The following is a 22,647-nucleotide window of genomic DNA, read 5'->3' on the forward strand; positions in this document are numbered from 1 at the left end:
TGAACTAAAACTGAACTAGAACTGAACTAAAACTGAACTAGAACTGAACTAGAACTGAACTAGAACTGAACTAGAACTGAACTAGAACTGAACTAGAACTGAACTAGAACTGAACTAGAACTGAACTAGAACTGAACTAGAACTGAACTAGAACTGAACTAGAACTGAACTAGAACTGAACTAGAACTGAACTAGAACTGAACTAGAACTGAACTAGAACTGAACTAGAACTGAACTAGAACTGAACTAGAACTGAACTAGAACTGAACTAGAACTGAACTAGAACTGAACTAGAACTGAACTAGAACTGAACTAGAACTGAACTAGAACTGAACTAGAACTGAACTAGAACTGAACTAGAACTGGATTAGAACTGAACTAGAACTGAACTAGAACTGAACTAGAACTGAACTAGAACTAGAACTAGAACTGAACTAGAACTGAACTAGAACTAAATTAGAACTGAACTAGAGCAACTTAACAGAACAAAAATAACGTTTTTTTTTTTATTATTTATTTCTTGTTATTGTATTATTTAATTCTTATTTACAATTGTCAGAAAATCTAATGCCACAATAGAAATGTAAGTGTCAAATGAAAAAGAAATGTTAGAAAAAGAAACCTTAGAAATTAGAATTTAAATATTCCTTGATAGAACATAAACCGAAATAAAATAGCGGAAAAAATTTCAAACTAAAATACAGAGAAACGCTAAATCATTTTTGTACAAAAACCAAAAAAAAAAAAAATAAGCATTTAAATTTAAACAAGAATATTTATAAATCTAAATTAAAATAAAATATAAAAGAAAACGTTTTCCAATACAAATTTCAAATCTCAATATTTATACATAACAAAACTAGAAAAACGAAAACCTGATTAAATGTTTAAAATCACTTTAAAGTCTCACTATAATCAATTAATAAAATTTTATAATAACAAAATAGTAAAAACTTGCAAATAACCGTATTTGAAGATTATTTTTAACGAATTTGAAAAAAAAAACAATGTTTTCAATTTCAAATCAATTACAACAACACAAATTTCTAATAATTATAACACTTTATTTTTATCTGATATTTGAAAAATCAATATTGCTGTGCAATTGTGTTCATGGTTACAGGTAATTTTTAACGTCACCACCACCACCCCTCCTCCTGTATTTAGTATGTCTCCAAAAATAAATTTGTTTTTCAATATTTTCTTATATTAAAAATCACTTTAGGTGTTGACATTTTTTAATACCAATTTTTTATTGTAAATAGACACATGTCTAAAAATATCTACATGCGAATGAATGTAAATATGTATTTCAAACAAAACGTTGATTTGTTATTTTTGTATTGTCATAATGAAGGCGTGTTTGAGCACGATTCAATGCCCAATTATTGGTAAATCAGTTTAAAAAGTACCCTTCTTTATATCGGACAATATCTATAACTTTCTTAAAAATTCTTAAATTTAACTTTAATTTTATAAAATGCTAAATATTTCCCGCCAAAACTAATAATATCATTTAGTACATATACAGTGAATCAATTAAGTAATTTGCCTATGTACAATTTTATAAATTTTAAGAAAAAACTTTATCTGAACAATTATTTTTAGCAAAATAAAGCAATTTGCTTGTTGTATTTTTTAAAGAATATCTTATATTTTAATTTTCTACCATAAAAAGTAAAATCGTGATATTAATTAACGAGATTTTTGATAAAAGGTGAACGTATTGTTAATTTTTAAGGTCAATAAAGTATTTTGCTTTTTTAGGTTTTTTGTTCATTTTTTTAATATTGCTGTATTATTTTATAAAATTTAATATTTTTATTACTCCTATATATTAGAATAACATTTTTTAGATATTTTAGTAGTGGAACGACTAAGTTTGGACATTTCTTAACCGATTTATTATCCTATATACCTATAAGAATTTTTCAATATTTGACTTAACATGAAATCTATCGTTTCTTTGATTTAATTTCGAAAATAATAAGTAATTTTGAATTGGATACATGATATATTAGGAAATCAATAGATTTGGATCTAGAAAAAAATATTAGTGGGGTATAAATCTATAGATTATAACAAAAATAATCTGGGATTTTGGTCATTTTGTATTGATAAACAAAAACTACATTGCGGAAACCCCATCCATTTGGGGAGTACTGTGTGAATTTTATTTAGAGTTGTATAATATTGATTCTTATTCAATAAAGCTAACACTAAGTACCATCCTAGCCACTCTAAGTATGGGGATATCACCGTATACCACTATAGAACTATTACATGCTAGAATTTTGATATTCTACCTCATATTTTGAATGCATTATTTTATGAATAAAATACAGTAGGCGTAGCTGGATTTGGATAGTTATTCTTGATTTGGGTTCTAACTATATATAAGTGTATGTATTAGCTGAAAAATATTGCTTTTGTGGATCTTAGGTGATGAGAACCGCCTCTATTTGTAAATATCTAAATTAAGTATTTTTCCCGTACCACACGATAGTTCACTTTATATTCTTTCCAAGCAACCTAAGGTCTGTTTAGGGGTTTAAATTTAAACATAGTGTTCTTTTAAGTTCGTATATGGACTTTGGAGAAGATAAATGATGGTTTTAGCTTGGATACAAGTCGCTCTCCTTTGGCAGTTAAAGATTTTTAAAGACAACTCAGTGCGTTTTTTTAATAATTCTTTGTGTTATTTCATCAATTACTATATTTTTTATTTTTTAATGAATTTCATTGATTTATACTTGTTCTAAAAATCTAAACTAATTTTTTATATTGGAATTGCCTCATTATTTCCCTTTAAACATTTTTAACGCAAATAACTACACAGTTTCACACAATAACGATATGATTTTTGAAAATTACAATTGAAAAATACTTAACACGTGTCCTTTTAACAATAAACCAATAAATTCCAAAAAGAAATTAAAAAATAATTTGAAAAACCCAACGAAATTAACTGGAAATTTCAATATGCAAAATACTTTATTGACGTGCAAATTCTGATGAAAAATAATAAAATGCAACAACAAATGCACTAAAATTTTTATTTTAATATTTTTTTCTTGGTTTTCCCATTCTACACAATCTCTATTTTCAATTGGAAAACATAAATTTACTTTTTACCTGTTTTTTTGGATTTTATTTATGAACAAAAAACAAAATTCTCTTAAAAAAAGGTAGGCAAAAAACTTAGTTGATTCACTGTACATACCTGTCAAAATGACACTTTAATCAAAATTGTCAGACTAATGACAGCTTGTTGCATTAACATTGTTATTCAAATTTTACAAATAAATACGGCGTTTATAATTTTCATATCATATCTATAATTAGGAACAAGTAGAGATTTAAATATTCTTTACTGCCGTATCAATGACATTTAACTTTTTTACAATTCTTTATGTTTAAGCTGTCATGTTATTCTCGCTTTTGTTTTTATTGCACAAGGTTTGAAGACACATTTTTAAATGTTAGACAAAACGCAAAGAAAGCCAAAAGCAAAGTGTGTAAAACAGCATGTTGACCACCACATCTGACATGGAAAAGTTGAACAGAATTATACAAGTTCTTCTTCAGTTCTAGTTCAGTTCTAGTTCAGTTCTAGTTCAGTTCTGGTTCAGTTCTAGTTAAGTTCTAGTTAAGTTCTAGTTCAGTTCTAGTTCAGTTCTAGTTCAGTTCTAGTTCAGTTCTAGTTCAGTTCTAGTTCAGTCCTAGTTCAGTTCTAGTTCTAGTTCAGTTCTAGTTCAGTTCTAGTTCAGTTCTAGTTCAGTTCTAGTTCAGTTCTAGTTCAGTTCTAGTTCAGTTCTAGTTCAGTTCTAGTTCAGTTCTAGTTCAGTTCTAGTTCAGTTCTAGTTCAGTTCTAGTTCAGTTCTAGTTCAGTTCTAGTTCAGTTCTAGTTCAGTTCTAGTTCAGTTCTAGTTCAGTTCTAGTTCAGTTCTAGTTCAGTTCTAGTTCAGTTCTAGTTCAGTTCTAGTTCAGTTCTAGTTCAGTTCTAGTTCTAGTTTAGTTCTAGTTCAGTTCTAGTTCAGTTCTAGTTCAGTTCTAGTTCAGTTCTAGTTCAGTTCTAGTTCAGTTCTAGTTCAGTTCTGGTTCAGTTCTAGTTAAGTTCTAGTTAAGTTCTAGTTCAGTTCTAGTTCAGTTCTAGTTCAGTTCTAGTTCAGTTCTAGTTCAGTTCTAGTTCAGTTCTAGTTCAGTTCTAGTTCAGTTCTAGTTCAGTTCTAGTTCAGTTCTAGTTCAGTTCTAGTTCAGTTCTAGTTCAGTTCTAGTTTAGTTCTAGTTCAGTTCTAGTTCAGTTCTAGTTCAGTTCTAGTTCAGTTCTAGTTCAGTTCTAGTTCAGTTCTAGTTCAGTTCTAGTTCAGTTCTAGTTTAGTTCTAGTTCAGTTCTAGTTCAGTTCTAGTTCAGTTCTAGTTCTAGTTCAGTTCTAGTTCAGTTCTAGTTCAGTTCTGGTTCAGTTCTAGTTAAGTTCTAGTTAAGTTCTAGTTCAGTTCTAGTTCAGTTCTAGTTCAGTTTTAGTTCAGTTCTAGTTCAGTTCTAGTTCAGTTATAGTTCAGTTCTAGTTCAGTTCTAGTTCAGTTCTAGTTCAGTTCTAGTTCAGTTCTAGTTCAGTTCTAGTTCAGTTCTAGTTCAGTTCTAGTTCAGTTCTAGTTCAGTTCTAGTTCAGTTCTAGTTCAGTTCTAGTTCAGTTCTAGTTCAGTTCTAGTTCAGTTCTAGTTCAGTTCTAGTTCAGTTCTAGTTCAGTTCTAGTTCAGTTCTAGTTCAGTTCTAGTTCAGTTTTAGTTCAGTTCTAGTTCAGTTCTAGTTCAGTTCTAGTTCAGTTCTAGTTCAGTTCTAGTTCAGTTCTAGTTCAGTTCTAGTTCAGTTCTAGTTCAGTTCTAGTTCAGTTCTAGTTCAGTTCTAGTTCAGTTCTAGTTCAGTTCTAGTTCAGTTCTAGTTCAGTTCTAGTTCAGTTCTAGTTCAGTTCTAGTCAGTTCTAGTTCAGTTCTAGTTCAGTTCTAGTTCAGTTCTAGTTCAGTTCTAGTTCAGTTCTAGTTCAGTTCTAGTTCAGTTCTAGTTCAGTTGTAGTTCAGTTGTAGTTCAGTGTAGTTCAGTTCTAGTTCAGTTCTAGTTCAGTTGTAGTTCAGTTGTAGTTCAGTTGTAGTTCAGTTCTAGTTCAGTTCTAGTTCAGTTCTAGTTCAGTTCTAGTTCAGTTCTAGTTCAGTTCTAGTTCAGTTCTAGTTCAGTTCTAGTTCAGTTCTAGTTCAGTTCTAGTTCAGTTCTAGTTCAGTTCTAGTTCAGTTCTAGTTCAGTTCTAGTTCAGTTCTAGTTCAGTTCTAGTTCAGTTCTAGTTCAGTTCTAGTTCAGTTCTAGTTTAGTACAAAAAGTAGATCTGTATCAGACAACTCTTCTATAAAAATGTTCTCTGTTTTAGGCAGCTTTAGTTACACTAAAAGTTGTTCTGTCAGAGAAAATTTTCCTAAAGAAAATGTTGTTCTGTTTCGGACAACTTTTCTATGGAAAAAGCTGTTCAGTTTTGTGCTCTAATCGTTTAAGTTTTATTAGGAAAGTTGATCGATTTCTAACAATATTTCTATTCTCTTTTCAGAAATAATACCGAAAGTGCAGAATTAGTATCACATGTTGAATCGAGTTTATCATTGCCCGATATTTTGCCCACACCCTCGAAAACATATGATAAAAATCGAGCACCCAAATTACTGGGTCAACCGACAGTGGTGTATTTTCATGTGACTGTATTATCTTTAGATTCCATAAATGAGGAATCAATGGTAAGTTAACTATTCGGCTTCAAGTAATAAAAATAAATAATTTCCTTTATTCTTGCAGACATATGTAACCGATATATTTTTAGCACAAAGTTGGCGTGATCCACGTTTACGTTTACCTGAAAATATGAGTGAGGAATATCGTATCTTAGATGTGGACTGGTTGCACAGTATATGGCGACCGGATTGTTTTTTCAAAAATGCCAAAAAAGTAACATTTCATGAGATGAGCATACCCAATCATTATCTGTGGTTGTATCATGATAAAACGCTGCTGTATATGTCCAAGTAAGTGGAGGATGAAATATTTTATATTAATGGGGAAATTGTGGATGTTTTCTTTTTTCGATTATAAAGACTTACATTGGTTTTGTCCTGCGCCATGAAATTTGAATCATATCCCCATGATACACAAATATGCTCCATGATGATAGAGAGTTGTAAGTTTTTTCTTTTTTCGGAAATTTTTTTAAAGAATTGATACAATTTTAATTAAAATTTACTTCAAGTATCTCACACGGTTCAGGATTTGGTATTTATTTGGAATATGACGGATCCTTTAGTGGTGAATAGTGAAATTGAATTGCCTCAATTAGATATATCAAATAATTATACAACCGACTGTACCATAGAATATTCGACAGGTAAATTTGTCACACGAAAAGAATTTATCATCTATAAACCTAAAGACTTAAGCAACAAACCCATTAACCTTTAACAATTTCTCTCCATCTTTCTCTCATTTACGTTTTTTCATTCTCTTTTAATAAATTCCCCACCAGTTTGTGTCTTAAGTCTTTGGTTTTATTCTATTGTACTACGAATGGTTTAAAAAATAAATTTGATAAAATTTAAACAATTTCAAAGACACGATTAACTCAAATAAGTTTTTATTAAATAAATCTTGCAATTTATTTTCTCAAAAACTATTTCTGTTTAATTGCGCTACAAATTCCAGGCAATTTCACTTGTTTAGCCATTGTTTTCAATTTACGCCGCCGCTTGGGCTATCATTTACTTCACACTTACATACCGTCCGCCTTAATTGTTGTCATGTCTTGGATTTCGTTTTGGATTAAACCGGAAGCTATACCGGCTCGTGTTACTTTGGGTGTTACGTCTCTCTTAACATTGGCCACACAAAATACACAATCACAACAGTCACTGCCACCTGTGTCCTATGTTAAAGCAATTGACGTTTGGATGTCTTCGTGTTCGGTATTTGTGTTTTTATCTCTGATGGAATTTGCTCTCGTCAACAATTATATGGGTCCGGTAGCGACGAAAGCAATGAAGGGTTATTCAGATGAAAATATTACTGATATGGATGATTTGAAAGTAAGTGGGAGAAGGAAATAATGATGTTTGAATTAAACCAACTTTTTCTATAGAAAATTAGCCAGAATCAAAGCAACATTTTGTATAGAAATGATGTCTGAAACAGCAACTTTTTCTATAAGAAAGTAGTCTTAAACGGAACAACTTTTCACATAGAAATATTGGAAGAAATATAGCAACATTCTAGTTCAGTTCTAGTTGAGTTCTAGTTGAGTTCTAGTTCAGTTCTAGTTCAGTTCTAGTTCAGTTCTAGTTCAGTTCTAGTTCAGTTCTAGTTCAGTTCTAGTTCAGTTCTAGTTCAGTTCTAGTTCAGTTCTAGTTCTAGTTCAGTTCTAGTTCAGTTCTAGTTCAGTTCTAGTTCAGTTCTAGTTCAGTTCTAGTTCAGTTCTAGTTCAGTTCTAGTTCAGTTCTAGTTCAGTTCTAGTTCAGTTCTAGTTCAGTTCTAGTTCAGTTCTAGTTCAGTTCTAGTTCAGTTCTAGTTCAGTTCTAGTTCAGTTCTAGTTCAGTTCTAGTTCAGTTCTAGTTCAGTTCTAGTTCAGTTCTAGTTCAGTTCTAGTTCAGTTCTAGTTCAGTTCTAGTTCAGTTCTAGTTCAGTTCTAGTTCAGTTCTAGTTCAGTTCTAGTTCAGTTCTAGTTCAGTTCTAGTTCAGTTCTAGTTCAGTTCTAGTTCAGTTCTAGTTCAGTTCTAGTTCAGTTCTAGTTCAGATTCTAGTTCAGATCTAGTTCAGTTCTAGTTCAGTTCTAGTTCAGTTCTAGTTCAGTTCTAGTTCAGTTCTAGTTCAGTTCTAGTTCAGTTCTAGTTCAGTTCTAGTTCAGTTCTAGTTCAGTTCTAGTTCAGTTCTATTTCGGTTCTAGTTCAGTTCTAGTTCAGTTCTAGTTCAGTTCTAGTTCAGTTCTAGTTCAGTTCTAGTTCAGTTCTAGTTCAGTTCTAGTTCAGTTCTAGTTCAGTTCTAGTTCAGTTCTAGTTCAGTTCTAGTTCAGTTCTAGTTCAGTTCTAGTTCAGTTCTAGTTCTAGTTCAGTTCTAGTTCAGTTCTAGTTCAGTTCTAGTTCAGTTCTAGTTCAGTTCTAGTTCAGTTCTAATTCAGTTCTAGTTCAGTTCTAGTTCAGTTCTAGTTCGGTTCTAGTTCAGTTCTAGTTTAGTTCTAGTTTAGTTCTAGTTCAGTTCTAGTTCAGTTCTAGTTCAGTTCTAGTTCAGTTCTAGTTCAGTTCTAGTTCAGTTCCAGTTCAGTTCCAGTTCAGTTCTTGTTCAGTTCTAGTTCAGTTCTAGTTCAGTTCTAGTTCAGTTCTAGTTCAGTTCTAGTTCAGTTCTAGTTCAGTTCTAGTTCAGTTCTAGTTCTGTTCTAGTTCTGTTCTAGTTCTGTTCTAGTTCAGTTCTAGTTCGGTTCTAGTTCAGTTCTAGTTCAGTTCTAGTTCAGTTCAATTTCAGTTCTAGTTCGCACAACATTTCCATAGAAAAAGTTGCTCTGTATCGACTCTATAGAAAAGTTATCTGTAACAGATCAGCATTTTCTACAGAAAATATCCCTAGAAAAGATCAACTTTTTCTAAATAAACTTTTTATAGAAATTTACCTCTTTTATTTCCAGTATCATCATCGTGAATCGATAATTGAACCACAATATGATACATTTTGTAATGGTCATGCCACAGCGATATATATTGATAAATTTTCCCGATTCTTTTTTCCATTTTCATTTTTTATATTAAACATTGTCTACTGGACGACATTTCTGTAATAATTAAGGAAAACATTTGTAAAATAATCAAACACACAATAAAAAAAACACACACACACACATTTGTTTTAAAAATGTTATTTAAAAAAGAAAACACCAAAAAGTTGTTGATTTGCATTAAATAGAAATAATTTCTTTTGTTTATTTTTCAAAATTTACTAAATTCAGAGTAAAATATTTAAAAAGAAAAATCATTACAACTTAAAAGAAAACTAAAAACGATAAATGATATATGTGTAGGTAATATATAATATATTTCTTTAACCGATTCTTTGGCATAACATCGAGTATAAAGGTTTTTTTTTTTTTTTTGAAAAAAGTTAAAGTTTGACAAATATTTTTTTTTACTATATAAAGGATACATTTAAATTATAAATATATTTTATATATATATTTTTTTAGTTATGTTAAACAATTTTTTTATTCATTTATTTAAGGATTAATCACATTTAAAGACATGGTAGATTTTTATTTAATTTGTAGGTATTCATTTTGTATATTTGCTTTAGAAAAAATCAGGAGGTATGTTTAATTATTATGTTTTTTTATGAATATAATAATATAAAAGAAATTTATTAAATTAAAACTGAACTCAACAGAAGTTAAAAGGGGCTTAAACAGCAATTTAGCTTTAGTAAACTAGTTTCTTTCTTCTTCAATTATTAAATTAAATAATATCAATTACATAAAGTGTTTGTTATATAAAGTGGAAGATTTTTTCTTTTTTTTTTTCTTTAGTTAATACAAAAACAATAAACAAAACAATACTTATAATAATAATAATAATAGTAATAATAAAAAACCAACTATTTAATATGAATATAAATACATATTTTGCATATTGCAACGGAAATGCTTTGTTTTTTTTTTCCTTTCTTTATGTTTTTTCTAAATTATATACACAGAAAATATATTTGTTAAACAAAATTTGTTTTTTTTATATATAAATCACTTAAAACAATAACAAAATCTAATCTGATCGTTAGAAAATACTCTCATCTTCTGGCGTGTACATGTACAAATTATTAACTAGCAAAGTAACTAAATCAATAGCGTTTCTTTTTTTTTTGTTGTTAAGCATGTTTACTGTAAGCAAGCTTGTATTTTCTCGATCCATTCTTGGGCTAAATTAGCATCCATGGCATATAAATTATAAGTGCGTCGACATGTTTTTAACTAAAGAAAAGAGAAGGCAATTATTTCATAAATATAAATTTTCTTAAGAAATGGGAAAAAACTCACATCAAAGAATCCCTTTTCGTCCACACGTTTTGTGCCAATTTGTGTTGGTTGTGCGGCAGTAACAGATTGAACTTCGGCTAAATCTATAAATGAAGTTTATGTAAGTAAATAAAACAACCAAGAAAGAGAAAAGTTCTCATAAACAACTTTTCCTATAGAAAGGTTGTCAAAGCAACTTTTTCTACAGAAAAGTTGTCTCAATCGGAACAACTTTTCTCTATAGAAAAGTTGTCTGAATCAGAGCAACTTTTTCTTAAGAAAAGTTGTCTGAATCAGATCAAATTTTTCTAAAGAAAAAAGATTCAGAGCAACTTTTTCTAAAGAAATGTTGTTTGAATCTGAGCAACTTTTTCTAAAGAAAAGTTGTCTGAATCAGAGCAACTTTTTCTAAAGAAATATTGTCTGAATCAGAGCAACTTTTTATAAAGAAAAGTTATCGAAATCAGAGCAACTTTTACTAAAGAAAAGTTGTCTAAATCAGAGCAACTTTTTCTAGAGAAGTTGTCTGAATGAGAGGAACTTTTTCTAAAGAAAAGTTGTCTGAATGAGAGGAACTTTTTCTAAAGAAAAGTTGTCTGTATGAGAGCAACTTTTTCTAAAGAAAAGTTGTCTGAATGAGAGCAACTATTTCTAGAGAAAAGTTGTCTGAATAGAGCAACTTTTTCTAGAGAAAATTAGTCTAAAAACTGAGCTACTTTTTCTAAAGAAAAGTAGTGGAATCAAGTTTTTCTGCACCTAGAGAAAAGATGACTGAATAAGAACAACATTTTGTAGAGAAAAGATGTCTGAATCAGGGCAACTTTTTCTGGACAAAAGTTGTTTTCATCACAGCAACTCTTTCTTTAGAAAAGTTGTTTTCATCAGAGCAACTCTTTCTTTAGAAAAGTTGTCTCAATTAGAACGCTTTTTATAGAAAAGTTGTCGCATTCAGAGCAACCTTTTCTGTAGAAAAGTTGTCTCAATCAAAGCAACTTTTTTATAGAAAAGTTATCTGTAACAGAGCAACGTTTTTATAGAAATTGTCTCAATCAGAGCGACTTTCTTTTATAGAAAAGTTGTTCAAGCAACTTTTTTAGAGAAATATTAAAGCAACTTTTTTAAGAGAACAGTTGTCCGAATCAGAGTAAGTTTTTCTAAAGTAAAGTTGTCCGAATCATAACAACTTTTTCTAGGGAAAACTTGACGGAATAAGTGCAACTTTCCTAGAGAAAAGTTGTCTGAAACACAGCAACTTTTTAAACGAAAAGTTGTTTGAATCAGAGCAACTTTTCCTAGAGAAAAGTTGTCTGAATCATAACAACTTTTTGTAAAGAAAAGTTGTCTGAATCATAACAACTTTTCCTAGAGAAAAATTGTCTGAATCATAGCAATTTTTTCTAAAGAAAAGTTGATTGACTCAGAACAACATTTTCTAAAGAAAAGTGGATTGAATTAGAACAACTTTTTTAAGTAAACTCGACGGAATCTGTTGTAAATGTTTGATTATTTACCTATAAATCCCTTGCATGTAGAATCCTCTGAATCATAATAACGTAATTGATGTTTTATGGAATCCAAAACAAACCAACGTTGTTTCCAGTTTTTCAACAAGGCACCACGTTTATACAGATGTCTTTAGAAAAGAAACACCAAAACATTTAATATCAATTAAACGATATCATAATAATAATAACAATTCCAACTCACCCTTCGTGTGTACGATTTTCAGCAACATTACTACTAAACTGATTATAAAAATGATGTGATGAGGTTCGAGCGGTAGTGGCGGCACTAGAAGCAATGCTTGAGGTATCACCTTGTGATATATTAACATTTGGCGGTACAACACCTTCGACCGCTTTATATTTAGTGCAATTTTTCAATGACAACTCCGTACAACGTTCATGATAAGAATTACCGCAATCCATGCACCGATAACCCACTGGGCCCCATAATAGTTTCGTACAATGATTACAGTTGGTGGGTGTTGTATAAGGATGCTTTTCGAAACGATGCGGATGAAAGAATTTATCCTGATAACCTGTCAAACGGCCTTTCATAATAATTTCCAGTGTTGAACGTTTATGCTGCAATTTGCCATGATAGAAAATACTGCTGAGTGATGATTTGCGTTCAATACGTTCGGTACGTGGCACTTCTAGACTCGACCACACCTGTTGCCATTTTTGCGGCAAGTGTCCGCGTTCCGTTTCAGCCTGTTTTACCTCGCTCAGTAGACAAACAAAAGTATTGGGATCGGATTTTTCTATGTTATCATAACCAGCTGATATAACAATACGTTTGCCTTTTAGCTCGGATAAATCGAGTTCATCATCTGCATTGGTTAGCTCTAGATCGTAGGGTGGACCCTGAGCTAATTCTTCGTTGGTATAGTAAGGCCACAAATCTAAGGCAGCAGCACAACTTTGTGGTCGCAGAACTTCGTCTTGTTGGCAATAAATGAAATTATAAAAAATTTGAGATTTCGAATGTTGACGTTCGATATAATCGAATATAGAGTGGCCAATGCGATTAAAGTTGACCAAAGTTTTGCTGCGCATATCGACAGGATAAACACCGGATTCGTCATCAGAGCCATTGTTGCCTATGTAAATATAATAAAAGGTGAAAAAAGGGATTAAATAACATTTTCTAGAAAAAAAAAAACGTCTGAATCAGATCAACTTTTTCTAGAGAAAAGTTGTCTGAATCAGAGCAACTTTTTCTAGAGAAAAGTTGTCCGAATCAGAGCAACTTTTCCTAGAGAAAAGTTGTCCGAATCAGAGCAACTTTTTCTAGAGAACAGTTGTCCGAATCAGAGCAACTTTATTTAGAGAACAGTTGTCTGAATCAGAGCAACTTTTTCAAGAGAAAAAGATCAACTTTTTCTAAAGAAAAGTTGTCTGAATCAGAGCAACTTTTTCTAGAGAAAAGTTGTCCGAATCAGAGCAACTTTTTCTAGAGAAAAGTTGTCCGAATCAGAGCAACTTTTTCTAGAGAACAGTTGTCCGAATCAGAGCAACTTTATTTAGAGAACAGTTGTCTGAATCAGAGCAACTTTTTCAAGAGAAAAAGATCAACTTTTTCTAAAGAAAAGTTGTCTGAATCAGAGCAACTTTTTCTAGAGAAAAAGATCAACTTTTTCTAAAGAAAAGTTGTCTGAATCAGAGCAACTTTTTCTAGAGAAAAGTTGTCTGAATCAGAGCAACTTTTTCTAGAGAAAAGTTGTCCGAATCAGAGCAACTTTTTCTAGAGAAAAGTTGTCCGAATCAGAGCAACTTTTTCTAGAGAACAGTTGTCCGAATCAGAGCAACTTTATTTAGAGAACAGTTGTCTGAATCAGAGCAACTTTTTCAAGAGAAAAAGATCAACTTTTTCTAAAGAAAAGTTGTCTGAATCAGAGCAACTTTTTCTAGAGAAAAGTTGTCCGAATCAGAGCAACTTTTTCTAGAGAAAAGTTGTCCGAATCAGAGCAACTTTTTCTAGAGAACAGTTGTCCGAATCAGAGCAACTTTATTTAGAGAACAGTTGTCTGAATCAGAGCAACTTTTTCAAGAGAAAAAGATCAACTTTTTCTAAAGAAAAGTTGTCTGAATCAGAGCAACTTTTTCTAGAGAAAAGTTGTCTGAATCACAGCAACTTTTTTCTCTAAAAGTAGCAACTTTTCTAACTAAAATGTTTCTCAATAAAAACTAGACTTACCTTTATTACTTCCAATCAAATGTTTCGACGACAATGTACTTCTCTTATCCTCCACCGATGTTATGCCCATATCAAATCTCTCCACCTCACAATCGAATAGGAATGTGCGAAAACGACACGATACCGTGTGATAGGCCAAGAAACGTATATAAAACTCATTGAATTCAAAAGCCATGGGGAATTGTTTTTGTATCTGATACACAGCATCCATAAACTGTAGAAATGTGGGAGCAAATGCAATATTTGAACTATTGTGAGAAGGTTTTAGATTACTGCGATGAGCAAAACGATGACCAAAAGCAATCCATTCCTTTTCCACCAGCACACGAAAACCATCAATGGTACGATAATAAGGATCTAAACATAATTGCGCAATGGCTGATATTTGTGCGGTAATATCCCAACCATCTTCGAGGGAGAGCATAACAGAGGCTTCCTGTAAATCGATGAGATCTACGACGGCTCCGGATAGTTGTAATAGAGAAGAAATCTGTTGCAACCAATCGGATTGTTCGATATTCTTGGCAAAAGTTTGATCGGTATCGTTGGTATTGTTCGAGGGCAGACAAGCACGCATGAGTTTCTTAAATGCTATACGGGAATGCCTTATATCGGGATAGTCGACGGGTATAAACTCTGCACCCAAGTCAGCATTAACACTGGATTTAGTTTGTGATTTCTCACCCAAAACATATAAACGTATTTTACGATAGGCGGAGGCATTGGAATTCGAAACTGCTGAGGAATTTTTAATAGTGCCACTCTTTTGTTTGCTCTCATGACTGGCCGAGAGTCCCTTATTTTTACGTGTTACCTCGGGCGTTAAAGAGGTATTCAAATAATGTAAATCATCTACCGCTGAAGTATTTAAAAGCAAAGAATTCATGGATAAATTAATGCCCGACAAGTTGTACTGGGCCAAAGAAATGTTTGGCTTGGGCATGGTGTCTATGAGAGACATGAAATATTTATCCTGTTCATGATAATTAGCCACATCATTGGACATGGTATTAGAGCCAGTGGTATTTTTCAACATGCCTATTACAGACTTACTGTGCGGCAAGGCACCTCTTATCAACATGGCTCCATTGCGATGACGCCAAGTGGGCACTGGTATTCTTTGACTCTTATAGCAACGTCCTAGATGTGTTAAGGCGGCATCATGCACTTGTAAAGGAGCCACAAATATGGCTGGATAAGATCGACACATACTGTAGTTGGAATTTACCGCCGTTATGCGAAAACCACTTTGTGTATCCTCAAAACCCAAACGTTTCCAATCTCTGACATAGTTTCTTTCACGCATACGTTCTACATCCTTGGCGGTGGCTATGCGTGGCAATGTTTCATTATTGCACTCGAATTCATCATCTTCCAATTCATCGTTTTGGGAATGTGTTTCCAAAGCATCCACCGAGGCCACCATGGTATCGAAATCCATGCCGGGATTTAGTAGTTTACGTTTGGGCGTAAACTTCTGCTTAAGGCCTGCCTTTTTAGCGGTACGCATTAGGGTTTTCTTGGCGAATCCCTTCAAAGTTGAATACTTCTCTTTGGCCTTTAGAGGAGCCGCTCCATGTATAATTGTACCATATGATTGAAAAGCAAAATGTTCAAATTCATCTATGGGATGTCTGGCCTTACATAATATCTTACGAAAACTTTCTATCATTTCGGGCGTTACCTCTAAATCAAAAGCAATTTTCATTAACTGAAAAGTACTTGATCTCAACTGCAGGCCCTCAGGCAATGTCTGATCTAAGTGGGCCAAATATAACACCGATATTTTCTTCTCTTTCAATAGAGACGAAATCGGAAAAGCTCTTATAATTGTTTGTTCACAGGCTAAAGGATCACAAGGATTTCCCTTGAATACTATGCGATAATTGGTAAGAAATAAAGCTCCTTCAGCTGGTATTAAACTCTGTGTATCATCTTCCCGCCCGTCCGGCATTAGGTAACATCTCAAATGTTCCGTTACGATTTCTTCGCCCGGCAAAAGACAAGGTGTTTGTATTTTTGGTTTTTGTACATGAGGATGTCGTTTAGCTTCTAGATAAACTGATTCCAGAGATTCAATATGCATGTGTACAACACCAGGTACCATATCGTGCAGATTACGTATATGTTCGGATGTCACACCACCTTCGGTGCAAACTCGATCTATGAAACGTGATACGATTTTTCCAACAGCCACACCAACTTCGGAAGCATCATTCTCCTCGAAACCCTCATCGGAGTGTTCACTTAGGCTGTGCTGAACCCATTATACTAAAAGAGAATGATAAAATAACACATTTTATACTCTTTTGTTATAGATCAGTTCTAGTTTAGTTCTAGTCATTTAGTTCAGTTCTAGTTCAATTCAGTTCTAGTCCGTTCTAGTTCATTCTAGTTCAATTCTAGTTCAGTTCGCGTTCAGTTCTAATTCAGTTCAAGTTCAGTTCTAGTTCAGTTCAGTCAGTTCTAGTTCCGTTCTAGTTCATTTCTAGTTCAAGTTCTAGTTCAGTTTAGTTCAGTTTCTAGTATTAAGTTCTAGTTCAGTTCTTTCAGTTCTAGTTCAGTCTAGTTCAGTTCTAGTTCAGTTCTAGTTCAGTTCTATTCAGTTCTAGTTCAGTTCTAGTTCGTTCTAGTCAGTTATAGTTCCAGTTCTAGTCAGTTCTAGTTCAGTTCTAGTTCAGTTCTAGTTCAGTTCAGTTCAGGTTCTAGTTCAGTCTAGTTCAGTTTCTAGTTCCGTTCAGTTCTAGTTCAGTTCTAGTTCAGTTCTAGTTCAGTTCTAGTTCAGTTCTAGTTCAGTTCTAGTTCAGTTCTAGTTCAGTTCTAGTTCAGTTCTAGTTCAGTTCTAGTTCAGTTCTAGTTCAGTTCTAGTTCAGTTCTAGTTCAGTTCTAGTTCAGTTCTAGTTCAGTTCTAGTTCAGTTCTAGTTCAGTTCTAGTTCAGTTCTAGTTCAGTTCTAGTTCAGTTCTAGTTCAGTTCTAGTTCAGTTCTAGTTCAGTTCTAGTTCAGTTCTAGTTCAGTTCTAGTTCAGTTCTAGTTCAGTTCTAGTTCAGTTCTAGTTCAGTTCTAGTTCAGTTCTAGTTCAGTTCTAGTTCAGTTCTAGTTCAGTTCTAGTTCAGTTCTAGTTCAGTTCTAGTTCAGTTCTAGTTCAGTTCTAGTTCAGTTCTAGTTCAGTTCTAGTTCAGTTCTAGTTCAGTTCTAGTTCAGTTCTAGTTCAGTTCTAGTTCTAGTTCAGTTCTAGTTCAGTTCTAGTTCAGTTCTAGTTCAGTTCTAGTTCAGTTCTAGTTCAGTTCTAGTTCAGTTCTAGTTCAGTTCTAGTTCAGTTCTAGTTCAGTTCTAGTTCAGTTCTAGTTCAGTTCTAGTTCAGTTCTAGTTCAGTTCTAGTTCAGTTCTAGGTCAGTTCTAGTTCAGTTCTAGTTCAGGTTCTAGTTCAGTTCTAGTTCAGTTCTAGTTCAGTTCTAGTTCAGTTCTTGTTCAGTTCTAGTTCAGTTCTAGTTCAGTTCTAGTTCAGTTCTAGTTCAGTTCTAGTTCAGTTCTAGTTTCAGTTCTAGTTCTAGTCAGTTCTAGTTCAGTCCTTAAACTCACCTATTTGACACACTTTGATTATCATCAAAACGAAATGTTTGTTTGGGCTTCTGATGTCCCACAGCATTGACATCCGGTGGTATGAGCAGCGAAACCATCCTATTCGAATAGTGTATAGCCTGACTATACAATGTCGACTCTTCCGACTGAGCCAATTCTTTTTTCTTCTCCTCGTCAATGGTGGGTGATTTACGCAATTGTTCTGCAGTTATTTCCAAAGCAGTTGGTTCTTCGAGCGGCACATCATCCAAGACACAATTCGATTCCTTATTGTGTTCATTAGCGCGTCTATGTTGCATATACAAGGCCTTAATATGAGTTTGTACATCTTGATAAAAGGTAGATTCCCAAAATTGTAAATTCTTCCAGATGGGATGATCCTGTATGCAAGTATAGGCAAATTGTATAATTCCAGTAGATAGTTTACGGCAAAATATTGTAGACATGGGTAGTAAAGCGGCTGCCACTGTATACTCATCTATGCCAGAAGAATTTTGTAAAGTTTTATTCATAAACTTGATAACCAAATCGAATTGTTGATGATCTAGTACAGCTTTATTGCCGTGTACATAGCCAAACAGTTCACGGCAAAATATCAAACGAGCATCACGATGTTTGAGAGTGCGAGTAACAGCTGGTACTAGTTTTCTGGCGTCGGCTATTTTATTCTCAAATATATAGGAAACACATGTTTTCAAAACTTCCAAACGTCTAGCCGAATTCGAGAGATTAGGTCTGACATCTAATACTTCTGGCAAGCGAGGTCCCATGGGAATGGTGCGATTTTGATTGCGTGCCGATGTTAAACGCGGTTGTATGCAATTCTTGCGTATGCCATCATTAATAATCAATTCCACCTTATCCGAACTTAAACGTGGAAATGCGGGCTGGTGTATACGATGTGATGAACCCTCGGGAGGACGTAATACTTTTTGTACATACATTTGCTGATTGGGTATTTCATTCTCGTACAAAACTTTACCCAATTCCGAGATGTGTATATGTAGGAGACTTTTATTGTTAGCCTCTGATTTTACAAGTTCATTCATAGAACTATATAGCTCATCCCAGGCATCGGAGGGTCTCCAGGGTGGTCCTCGCTCATTAACAAAAGTCGTAAAGAACATACTGTCCAGTACACGATATAAAAACTCACTTTCTATCAAATCTCGGGCACCCAAAAAGCCCGCCTTATGAAAAGTTATTACTGGTTTGGGATGAATTCGTATAAGAGTCAAACACGATCTATAGCCCTGTAAAAGTTGAGCAAATAGACGCATAAATATGGCTCTCAATTCCTTATCGATAACAGCTTCTGTTTTAGGATAATTGGTAGGTTTCTCTTGCGATGGAAAGGCCAAATCGGACTGTGATAGGTTGGGAAATAGTATCATTGTCAATAATTCCTGAGTTTGTTCCCACAACGGAGACGGTAGTACGGGTACGGGTGGTGTAAGGGTTGGTGGTATTGTTACCAAGCCACCATCTAAATCGACAACAATGACATCCAGTAAATCGGTGATTTCAGTTTGTAAAGAACTGTGAATGCCCATGATAAAGGGAGTGGGCGTTGAGAGTACTTCCGTTAGGGGTGCCGGCAAAATCGGAATGTACACATGGGTATAACGGAAGGGATACATGAGAGCCACTAATGCCTTACAACTCTCCGTTAGGTGGGAATAGCTTTTCGAATGAAAGAGTATTTTATTTTCAGTCATAACGGCGCACAGCAAAATTAATACATTTTTAATACCTGCAAAAAAACAAAATTGGGAAGATTAGATTCATGTATAAAATTTAGAATTGTTTTTCCCTCAATCAACTCACCCAATTGTTTAAATAAAAAATTCACCGATGTGCCCGTTACTGGCAACGAAGAAGATTGAGGTGGCTGCAAAGATTGCTTATCGCCTGCACCAATCGAAAATCGTACTTGTGGTCCGCCAGCTGGTGGTACCTGTATACAACCCAATATATTGCCAATTAATGTTTCCAAAGCATACGGTAAATTTTCTATATACACCGTATATATGGTACCGAGACAATTTTTAAAGGTCTCGGCATAATCGAGTCGTGATATTAGAACTAAACATTTGGGAGCATACATCACACTATGATGAGAAATAAGTGATGTCGAAGTGTTGGGAGATGGCGATGACGTTGATGTATTTGCACAACCATTGTTTGTGGGTAAGCCGATGCTATTGTTGAGTGGTGATGAGTTCGGTTGATATTTCGTTGAGGTGGATATGGTTTCGTCTTCTTCATCGACGACTTTCTTGTTGAGTGTAATGGCGAGAGTTTCATGGAAACTCAGGCAGGCACAATAATGCTTATTGGCATCGATGTCGGTAAGAACGGAGGTAAAAAATTTCGGTTCTTGTTTTTCGTATGAGAGATTCCAGCCTAATGGTTGGCAGAACTAGATAAGAAGAAATATTATATTAGATTAGTTGTAGACTAGAACTGAACTGGAACTGAACTACTGAACTAGAACTGAACTAGAACTGAACTAGAACTGAACTAGAACTGAACTAGAACTGAACTAGAACTGAACTAGAACTGAACTAGAACTGAACTGAACTAGAACTGAACTAGAACTGAACTAGAACTGAACTAGAACTGAACTAGAACTGAACTAGAACTGAACTAGAACTGAACTAGAACTGAACTAGAACTGAACTAGAACTGAACTAGAACTGAACTAGAACTGAACTAGAACTGAACTAGAACTGAACTAGAACTGAACTAGAACTGACTAGAACTGAACTAGAACTGAACTAGAACTAACTGAACTAGAACTGAACTAGAACTGAACTAGAACTGAACTAGAACTGAACTAGAACTGAACTAGAACTGAACTAGAACTGAACTAGAACTGAACTAGAACTGAACTAGAACTGAACTAGAACTGAACTAGAACTGAACTAGAACTGAACTAGAACTGAACTAGAACTGAACTAGAACTGAACTAGAACTGAACTAGAACTGAACTAGAACTGAACTAGAACTGAACTAGAACTGAACTAGAACTGAACTAGAACTGAACTAGAACTGAACTAGACTGAACTAGAACTGAACTAGAACTGAACTAGAACTGAACTAGAACTGAACTAGAACTGAACTAGAACAGAACTAGACTGAACTAGAACTGAACTAGAACTGAACTTGAACTGAACTAGAACTGTACTAGAACTGAAATAGAACTGAACTAGAACTGAAGTGGGAGCCAATAGCTGCTATATAAGTTGGTCCTTCTATTTGTAACCATATCATAAATTTCGAAATTTTTTTTAAATACATATATAGTTTTTATTTCTGGCATGATGACAACTAAGATAATGCCAAAACATTTTGAACTTTGTACTAATTTCCCTCATTCACACTTTAAAGTAATGGGTCGTTACAAAATTTTATATTTTTCGCCTCAATTACATTTCAATTCTCTTTTATTTAAAGAAAATTCAAAACGAAAATGCATTGAATATGCAGTTACTAACAGGCTATTATTAAACAGCACCAACGATCCTTCATGGAATGACAATAGTCCAGGATGCATAGAAATCTATCCCACTATAATGGGAAAACACCACTCCAATTCTTTTAAATAAATTTTAAAAGAGAATAACATAAATTCTCCTTTTCTCATCTTTGCAATATTTACCCATTCTATGCCTTCTATGAACGGAGTATCCGGCCAATCTTTTTCGGGAAAACGTTGTATAATCTTGCCACATGTTAACAATTGGTTATCTGTAGTTGTACCTAATTATAGAAAAACAAACATTAAAGGAAAATTACATATAGTTTTACTACTAATAAGAGAAAAATAAAAACAAAAACTCACGATCTTTCTCATTATCATAACCAACAATAACAAAGTAATCTGCCAGCCGTGACATTGCTCTCCCAAAAAAATAATGACCAGTTTATGAAGATAAGGAAGTAGATTGGATGTTGTTAATAATGCATTGCCTGCGTTTTCTTTTTATTGTGTTTTTATCGAACTTTGTAATTGTAAAAATAAAATAAAAACAAAACAAGAAATTTTTAAAAATACCCTTTTGTTATCAAACACGTACACATACGTCGGTCAAACTTTTTTTGGTATTTCCTTTCAAAGATTTGTATAGTATTTTGTATATTTTCTTTTTAAATTTAGTGAATTATTAATTTATTAACTATTGTTTTAATCCCCACTTATTTTCGTTTGTTTCTTTTTTTTTCTTGATATCTTGACAAAACCACTTTTTCTTGTTGTTATTGTGTTCACCTTTGAATTTATTATAAATTTTAAATTACGTTCCTACTTTTTGGTAGATTTCAATTCTTCTTTTCTAATTTGCATACACAAAACTTCTTTTCTTTTCTACTTTTTCATACCAGTTTGCCCCGTTTTTATTTTATATTTAATTAATTCTAAACACGTTCACGGTTTTAAAATGTTTTCATATTTCTGCTTAATTTGTTGTTGCTGTTTTACATGTCAAATTTATTTATTAATTTTAATAATCTCAAACTATAAATGTAAATTTCTTTAAAATTTTTCGCGTTTTTTCTTTTTTTATTTGTATAATAATCCGTAAAATAATGTTGCTGTGTATTATGTGTGTAGAAGAGCTCCGTTCAACCACACCCCTAGTAAAAAAAGTTTCTTATTGTTTTGTGGTTTTATGCCTTACAATTTAATGTTTTTATTAAATTTCTTTGTTATTTGCTAAGAATATAATGTTTACTTTAAATAAAACACAATTAATTTGGTATAAACAAATGAATACGCGTCGTTTTTTGTTAATTAATTGTGCCAAGTTGATGTATTATAATTCTTCTTCTCATTTTTTTATCCAACTGAAATTCTCTGCCGCAGCTGTCAAATCTCGAAAACAAACTTGTCAACTTAAATGGAGAAAATTAAAGCGATTTTTGGGCATAAGAGAAAGCACTAAATTAAAAGCTTTAACGAAATTCTAATACAATTAAAAAAACGTTAAAATAGCTATATTAAAATAGCCTATTTCCGCAATTTTGAACTGTAATTCGTAATACTAATTAGTTAACAAATATCTTCTCTGTTTTGTCTATGATAGTTATTAAAAAGTCCATTAATAAAAAAACAATATTGACAAGACTAAAATTATCTAATACAGAGATGTGTCAATGAATAATATTACCAGACTTACTGTGTTGTATTTAAAAATATCGTTATATAGTTTTTATGCCGATATCATTATAAATTCAGGAGCTACTTACGACTTAATGATTTTCAAAAGAGGGCTTTGTAAAAGAGCTATGGC

At 33.0% G+C, this 22,647-nt stretch overlaps 2 protein-coding genes across 3 annotated transcripts; one reads left to right on the forward strand and one right to left on the reverse strand.

The window, feature by feature from the left end:
• Nucleotides 1–723: 723 nt before the first annotated feature.
• LOC119610475 (glycine receptor subunit alpha-4) lies at nucleotides 724–8,909 on the forward strand. 2 transcript variants are annotated; one of them, XM_037965709.1, is made up of 7 exons: nucleotides 724–1,123; nucleotides 5,595–5,778; nucleotides 5,837–6,063; nucleotides 6,133–6,215; nucleotides 6,285–6,419; nucleotides 6,734–7,113; nucleotides 8,700–8,909. In XM_037965709.1, exons 1-7 carry the CDS (start codon nucleotides 1,008–1,010, stop codon nucleotides 8,847–8,849), a joined length of 1,275 nt encoding a protein of 424 aa, XP_037821637.1. In that variant the 5' UTR covers nucleotides 724–1,007; the 3' UTR covers nucleotides 8,850–8,909. The 2 variants fall into 2 exon arrangements, with proteins under 2 accessions (XP_037821637.1, XP_037821638.1); XM_037965710.1 differs by lacking the exon at nucleotides 724–1,123 and adding an exon at nucleotides 3,428–3,514.
• Nucleotides 8,910–9,917: 1,008 nt separating this feature from the next.
• LOC119610473 (myotubularin-related protein 13) lies at nucleotides 9,918–22,206 on the reverse strand. The gene is given in 11 exon segments (XM_037965700.1): nucleotides 9,918–10,025; nucleotides 10,092–10,174; nucleotides 11,582–11,703; nucleotides 11,778–12,675; nucleotides 13,773–16,029; nucleotides 16,031–16,043; nucleotides 17,354–19,106; nucleotides 19,181–19,775; nucleotides 21,018–21,118; nucleotides 21,201–21,360; nucleotides 22,036–22,206. Coding segments are annotated over 10 exon segments (5,970 nt in total). The 5' UTR covers nucleotides 21,256–21,360; nucleotides 22,036–22,206; the 3' UTR covers nucleotides 9,918–9,932.
• Between the last annotated feature and the right edge of the window lie 441 nt (nucleotides 22,207–22,647).

This window comes from Lucilia sericata, unplaced genomic scaffold (assembly GCF_015586225.1).
Source record: "Lucilia sericata isolate MDLA Ls3-8-SP2 unplaced genomic scaffold, ASM1558622v1 Contig001207F_arrow, whole genome shotgun sequence".
Classification (NCBI taxonomy): domain Eukaryota; kingdom Metazoa; phylum Arthropoda; class Insecta; order Diptera; family Calliphoridae; genus Lucilia; species Lucilia sericata.